The sequence below is a fragment of the Capsicum annuum genome, unplaced genomic scaffold (assembly GCF_002878395.1).
Source record: "Capsicum annuum cultivar UCD-10X-F1 unplaced genomic scaffold, UCD10Xv1.1 ctg5121, whole genome shotgun sequence".
In the NCBI taxonomy this organism is placed as follows: domain Eukaryota; kingdom Viridiplantae; phylum Streptophyta; class Magnoliopsida; order Solanales; family Solanaceae; genus Capsicum; species Capsicum annuum.
This window is the reverse complement of record NW_025859136.1, coordinates 57,215-64,698: the sequence shown is the minus strand read 5'-3', so window position 1 is coordinate 64,698 and position 7,484 is coordinate 57,215. Positions and strand designations below refer to the sequence as shown.

At 33.1% G+C, this 7,484-nt stretch overlaps 1 protein-coding gene across 1 annotated transcript; it reads right to left on the bottom strand.

The window, feature by feature from the left end:
* Positions 1 to 4,054: 4,054 nt before the first annotated feature.
* Positions 4,055 to 7,113, bottom strand: LOC124892852 (polygalacturonase-like). The gene is made up of 4 exons (XM_047404025.1): positions 6,859 to 7,113; positions 5,862 to 6,161; positions 5,240 to 5,755; positions 4,055 to 4,485 (listed from the first exon to the last, which is right to left on the bottom strand). The coding sequence occupies exons 1-4, from the start codon at positions 6,985 to 6,987 to the stop codon at positions 4,201 to 4,203; spliced, it is 1,230 nt and encodes a 409-aa protein (XP_047259981.1). The 5' UTR covers positions 6,988 to 7,113; the 3' UTR covers positions 4,055 to 4,200.
* Positions 7,114 to 7,484: the final 371 nt, after the last annotated feature.

Genomic DNA, 7,484 nt, shown 5'->3' with positions numbered 1-7,484 from the left:
AAACATGAATCAAGTCTTTACACACACAAGAGCACATATAACAATACGGAGTAAGAAAATAAGAATAAAAGTTTAGCATCTCTAAAAGTGAAATATCGTTCAACAGTCATACTATGCATGAGTCAAAAATATCCAAATAATTCTATTTAGCCACAAAAGTCCAAACTTTCTCATCATTTTTACAAAACAACATGCGAACAAAAGAGGAATAAACATCTTCGATGGAAAATAAAGCTAGCACTTCATCTTGTATGAGGATTTTGAAATCCATTAAAATAATTAGCAAGAAAATGACAAATTCTTGACTTAACTAATGACTATTTTTAGTAAGGCGAAACAAACAATAATAACTATTTTTTTAACATAAAAGAAACAATTTTATATGCTAAAACAAACATATTCACCATCAATGAATTTAAACAAGGCATGTGTTCATCTTTTGAACAAAGATCAAAACTTTATACGTAACAATTAAAGAATAAAATCAAAAGGCAAAACAATCAATATTAACTATTCTTTTCAACATAAAGGAAATTACTTTACATGCTGAAAACAAACATATCCACCAATAATAAGTTTAAACAAGACATGGGTATGTTTTTCAAGCACAGATCTAAAATTTATCCAAAATAATCAAAGAATAAGGTCAAAAGACGAAGCAATCAATATTAACTATTCTTTTCAACATAAAGAAAATAACTTTAAATGCTAAAAACAAACATATCCGCCAACAATGAGTTTAAACAAAGCATAAATACATCTTTTAAGCAAAAATTGAAACTTTATCCATAATAATCAAAGAATAAAGTCAAAAAAGGCACATACAGCTATTGATAACTCATTTTTATATCATGAACATGAAAATTAAAATATCGATACCACAATGTCCTATGGCCTTCAAGACCATCTACGACAAAACAATCCTAGCAATCAAAATTATTATTACAAACTTCGAAAAAAAAAAGATGAAGAAGAAAACGATAATAAAACTACAAAACAGAAAAGGTGTGTTTACCTCTTGGGGGGCAGCAAAATGAGACTAAGAGCTTTGATCGAATCAACCACCACCGGAAAACATTGCCGGCAACTCAAAAATTTTGATTAGCCGACCAACTCTATGAAACAGAAAATTTTACTAAATAAAAATAACTATTTTGCTCAAAAGGATTTTTCACCTTTCTAGTCTCTTTTTTTTTTCCACTCTCTTTCTACCAATGTAGTGATAGTATTTATAGGAGAGAATGGTTTTTTTCCTTTCCTCTACCAATGTGGGAGATACGTATTTATAGAAAAGAAAGACGATTTATTTCTTGTCATCCACCAATGTAGGAGAAAAAGCATTTAGGTGTGTTATTGAAATTTTAAAATTGAAGATAAGGTGAGGTGGAAGATAAAGTGGTGGAATTGTACAATGTAGTACAATTTTTTAATAAGTCGGGGGATTGTACAATGTAGTATAATTTAAAATTATTTTTTGGTGGGAATTGGGTGGAAGTTATGAGAGTTTTTGGAAATTTTGGGGTTATTTAGGATATAACCCCAATTGGGATTTAAAATTTAGCCAAATTTATTTAATTTTGACCAAATTAAAAATCAATTGACGGATTGCATTGCAATTATGGCCAATTTGATTTCAATTATGGCCAAATCTAATAGATTGGCTAAATTAAATTGAAATTTGATACGAATTAATACTTCTTTTAATCCCGAGCTTCTTGATTTAATAAAATCAAATGCATATTTATCCAAATAAATTATTTTAATAATAAATTATATTAAAATTAAGATTTTAATCATTATATTTATTTTCAAATTAATCCTTAATTAAAATCCAATATCCCATAGAATAAATATTTAAGTAATCAAATTATATAATCTCGTATAACTGAACACGATAATATATAATCGCTACTTAAAATGATAAAATTACGTACCAAAAATATTTTGCAATTTTTTTATTTGGATAAAATAAATATTTTAATTTTATTAAAAATCGTAGAAACTCAAGATTAAATTTAGTCGTGGAGAGCAAAAGTTAGGTGTCAACAGCGCCCCCACAACTCCTTTGCCATCTTCATTCCACTATATACGTTGTATAGTTTGTCTTGAAGGCCATTTAGAATGTAATTCATGCATAGGAAATTTGAGTGTTTCCACGCCTCCATAACGACAAATTTCTCCTAGTTCGAAGTTCCTTCGTGCACCTCTGGAGTTTCTTCAGATGTGAATTTTTTAAGACATAGAGTTGTAAGGTAGAACTTCTTCTGCCGCCACCTTTTAAAATCAACACCCGTGAATTTTTCGAATTTCTCCGCTGATGTTATTGCCTGCGGAGCACTCTTACAACTCGTTGTGGCAACATTAGTTACTATCACAATCGCTACAGTATCATTCACTTGACTGTCAGAAGTCATTTTCCTGTCACAACAAGACAGTAAATTTTAGTATATCAAAATACTATTTATAAAGTTGCAGCAACTTTAAACACCCCTTGTTTCTAGTTTAACGATGAAATTTTTATGACTTCCAATCGTCAACTGATGGATCTTTAACTTGTGATGAAGATTTTCTTTCTTCAAATCACTAGTTAAGTTCAAACGGAGTAGAAATCTTAGAGCTTTAATCTCCAAAAACCAAGCACTACAGATTATGAAAAAAAAAAACTTTAGTGAAAAGAAAATTTCACCAAACAAGCAAAAAGAATTTTTTTTTATATTTTTTTTCCAATTTATTTTCTTTAGATTGTTGTTTTCAATATTTTCGGGTACAAGAATCTGTACTTTGACAAAGCAACTTCAACACAAGTTCAAGAATAAATCAAGAACACTTATGAAGTTTCCAACACCTTCAACACAAGATCAAAAACGACCTTTCAAAGAAGTGTGTTTTCAGTATTTTAAAGAAAATTAGATGAAGCAGAAAAAAGCAAGTCTTCCGAATTCACGGATTGTCCTTGAGGAAATAATTCCCCTCAAGTACCCGAGATTGCGGAATTTTCCTCCCAGGATAAAATGACTTAACAATCCAATTGTAGGTACCTCAAACGATCAGATTCTCTTCGAACTCATCCAACAGTTAGATGATCACACAGAGTATTTTAGAAGACAAGAAATATTTTCAAGTGCAGAAAAATTCGTACTAAACTTGTGGAAAAATGCAGGTTTATATAGTCATTAAGTTCCCCTTCCAAAAGGTGGCAATGGTTCCCCGGAAAGGTGTATCCTTTCTGAACAGTCATGTCTATCCATTCGAAAGAGTGGCTTTTTCGAACAACCACAACCATCCAAACAGTCATACCTTTTCCCGAAATAGTGTGTACTTTACTTGAAGAGTTGTGTCCCTTCCAAGCAACTTTTCATTTTCCATCCACACCAATTGAACCCAACAAAGGCACCCTAAAGTTTGGACTAATTTGGACCCGTTATTTATATTTGGATAGATTGAGTCAATTGGATGTAAATATTGATATTTCAAAAAGTTTGTATATGCATTATTAGAAAAGTGAGATTAAATTGATTGTATGATATGTTATCATCTCTCCTGAGTTGAAATGTATCAATGACTTATCTCTCCTGAGTTGAAATGTATCAATGACTTATCTCTCCTGAGTTGAAATGTTTCAATGACTTATCGATGATTTACCGGTTGTAGGTAGTACCTACTTCACACATAGTTCGAGTAGTCACCACTACGGACGGTGTAGCGTTAGGCATAGTTTGTAGGGCTAGTAACTCTATGAGGTTTATGGACGGACTAGTGAATCACTTAGTTCAACACATAATATGGATCGAGCTGTGTAATGAACACATAGGCGCCACCCATTGTTGTTTTGATCGAGTTGAACATGTATATTTGTTAGTCATTTATTCATACATGATGTGGTACTCAATTCATATAGTATACTGCACTTCGTGAAATGCATATTATTTCGGGGACTTGTTCCATAATCTTGTTGGACTTTATATTTTGTACAAATTCTAGCTCTAGTATCCCAATGGGTTCTCTCTGATCTGGTTCGAGGCAATTGTTAATTTCAATTGAGGAGTGCCAAAGAGAGACATTAAATCATCCATTTTCTATTTGATTTGACATGCTTGTAAGCTCAGTAGATATTTCAACCTCTTAACTTTTTTCGTCAAATTTATTTTCCGTTTAACAAATCATAAATTTAGCGCTTTAAAAGGTACTAAGATTAACTAATTAAGAAGACGAAGAAGCAGCACGAGCAGGAGCAGGAGCAGGAGCAGGAGCACCAGCAGAAGAGCAAACGTTTGGACTTTGCTTTCCCTTTAAATTTGGCTTAATATTCTCACACTTTGATGTTGCTGGTCCTTCTTTTCCACTATAAGTAATGTCAATGTCTCCAACTTCAACACCCTCACATGGTGCACCTTTACTACAAAGTAGTGATACTGCATTTTGAGTTCTTGATGTACCCTTTATGTTTTGGATAGTCACATTGCTGATCTTCACTTGTGAAGGCAACTGTAAAAATAAATAAATAAATAAATAAAGATTAGGATGAAATTAATCTTGGTGCAACGGTAAAACTTAATTATTGTCGTTGGTATGTGTGACCACGAGGCCACCATGCATGCAAGGCGTGGAAATCGGTCGCCTTCTGTAAAATGGCAAGAAAGATATGTACGATATATTCAATGTGATTTTGTCCCTTTCCAAACCCGTGCATAATACTTTTTGAACTTCATAGTTCATACCAATGAATGTTCTGATTTTGGAAAACTGGCTAATTCCTAAATAGAGGGTGATAAAAGTGGTTATTTTTGCAAATAATCAGGGTAAAACACTTCTTATCAAGAGGTTATTCAGTGCACAAATTGAAGACCTCTAATTTAAGATTGTAAGGATTTCAACCATCCCAACCTAGTAATAAGAAAAAAGATTAGGATGAAAACCTTAATGCGACAAGTCATGAAAATAATTTTTTGTAAAAGTGCAAGTAATACCATGCACAATAGATTTGATGTGGTTTTGTCCTTTTCCAAATCCGTGCATAGTGGGTGGGACACCTTTTGTACTTTAGATCGATGGTATAGAAGTGGCCAAATTTTTAATACAAAAACAAGAAAAGTGGTTAGTTTTGAAAATTATCCAGGTAAAACACTTTCTGCCAAGAAGTTTTCTATCATTAGAGAACGAAGACCTGTGATTAAGATGTAAGGATCCCAACCATCCCAATACAATGACTGATAATATTATAAGTGTGCGCGATACTTACATTTTTATTGCATATGCCACTCGGGCAATAAACTTGATCAATGAAAATAGGGTTGCTAACATTTTGCACCATGATATCCTCAAAATGTATATCAGAGACAACACCAGGGTGAGAAGCAGGCCATGTCTTAATCCTAACACCATTATCAGTGCTAATGAAAGTGCAATTCTTAACAATCACACCAACCACTGGCTTTTCATCAGGATTTCCACCAAGACTACCAACACTAATGCCATGTCCAGGTCCACAAGTGACCTTAGTGATGGAAAGTTGTTCTGTTTGATCGCCAACAGAGATACAATCATCTCCAGTAGAGAAAGTAGACTCAGTGACATTCACAGAGCTCGACCTTGAGATATGGATGCCATCAGTGTTAGGGCTATCGCCTGGAGCCTTGACATTGAAGTGGAGGAATGTTAAGTTTTTGCATTGGTTCACATTCACATGGAATGATTTGCTGTCCAATGTGGTTATATCCTTGATTATGGAATTTGTGAGAGAGTTGAAGCTCAAGTTCTACATCATATGCAAAAAAAAAATTAAGATATACGTTATTCAGAATCCGCAGATTTTGAAAGTTTGATCAAACAGAAACGTCTCAGATGAAACTATGTAAACTTACATTGGGAAGCTTGGTGCACTTTTTGGACTCCTTGCATTCCCATGCAGCTTTACCTTGACCATCAAGTGTCCCACCACCAGACATGGTGAACCCATCAAGTTTGTTGATTGTTAACCATTCACCAGTCTTGAGTTGGTTAGGGTCTGAAGGAGCTTTCAAAGTAGCTTGGATTTGAAGTTCAAGAGGACCTTTGCATGGGCCTTCTAGTTTCACTTGGTTCATTTGGAATGTTCCTTTTGGGATCACAATGGTGCTAGGGCTAGTTGATTGACATGCCTCTTTAAAAGCACTCAACAAAGCCTAAACAATTACAAAATAAAAAAGAAAAAAGAATTGTAATTAGTTTTGAGGATATGTAAATCAAGACTTACGCAGGCGAAAAGAAATCTCCTAGTATCTTTTTCCTGCCATAACTTTTTTACTTTTTGGTTTCCCTACCTTATGACGTCCAATATGGCTCAACTAATCCTGATTCGCACAATCAGAAACTACAGTTCTTACTTTGAGGTTAATACGCTCCCATCCTTAACAAAAGTGACTTATAAGTTGAATGTAAACTCGGGTATAATCAAGACTATTTTCACTTTATTTACCACTAGGTGCAGTGACCGAGTTAAAAATTTTAACAGGAGTTCAAGAAATTACAAAAATATCACACATGAGATCTGAATAAGCAAATCTTGAATCCCTTTGCACGTCATTAGAATCTTTTTTCCCTATGTAAAGGGAAACCAACTATTCATTTTCATTTTCATCTCGTATAATTTTCGAACGAAAGTAATTTAATTGAGCCACCTTATTATATTCACCTAGCTCAGCCCTCTGCTAGGTCATACCCTTCAATGCAATCACATGTCTATTTTACACATCCCTTTTAAGTTTTTACCCAAATATCATTTTATATATCATTTTCTTGGGTGAAAGTAGGTATCTAGTAGGTTAGAAACTTAATTAGTATCAACCTAGATAAAGAGAAAAAATAAAATTCATGACTTACCTCACTAATATCAGCATCACTTTTAGCACCATATTTTGTTATATCAAAAGTTGCATTTTGAGATTCACCAAGTTGTACTAGAAATAACACCACAACAGCAAAATGAACAAACTTGAATTTCAAATCCATCCTTTCAAGACCCCTCCAACCTCTTTTTTTTCTTTTTTTCTTTTTTCTCTTTTCTTTTTCTTTTTTTTTTTTTTTTTTTTTGAAGTTTTTGGGATAGTTCTTCAATGTCTTGTATCAAATGTAAAGTGAGTGTTGTGAAGGACTTTTATAGTGTAAAAGAATTGACACAATTGAAACTTTATCCACATATTTTAGACCACATAGATTGAGTTGCGGAGAAGGATTAGTTGGAAATTAGTTGTACATGGTAGTTCTTTTTTTTCTTGTTTTGCTTGGTCTACTTTTCCCTACAAGATAAAAATTTGTTACTTTTAGTTAATTTTCAATCACTAGGTACTTCTCAAAAATTGATTCGAAAGCTAGCTCATTCAATCCAACATCGATTCGAAAGCTAGCTCATACAATCCTATGTAATGACATTATTATATAATTAGTAAAAGTTGTACGAGCTAGCTACTTTTTTAATCGATTTTTGAGCAGTACCTAGTTTTTGAAAT

Bases quoted from the DNA above. Each gene is read 5' to 3' on its own strand.
- LOC124892852 (XM_047404025.1), bottom strand. From the start codon at position 6,987: ATGGATTTGAAATTCAAGTTTGTTCATTTTGCTGTTGTGGTGTTATTT. The intron at 5,756-5,861 runs GTAAGTTTACAT...CATATGATGTAG, and splicing joins AGTGCACCAAGCTTCCCAAT to AACTTGAGCTTCAACTCTCT. The intron at 4,486-5,239 runs GTAAGTATCGCG...TTATTTTTACAG, and splicing joins GTGGCATATGCAATAAAAAT to TTGCCTTCACAAGTGAAGAT.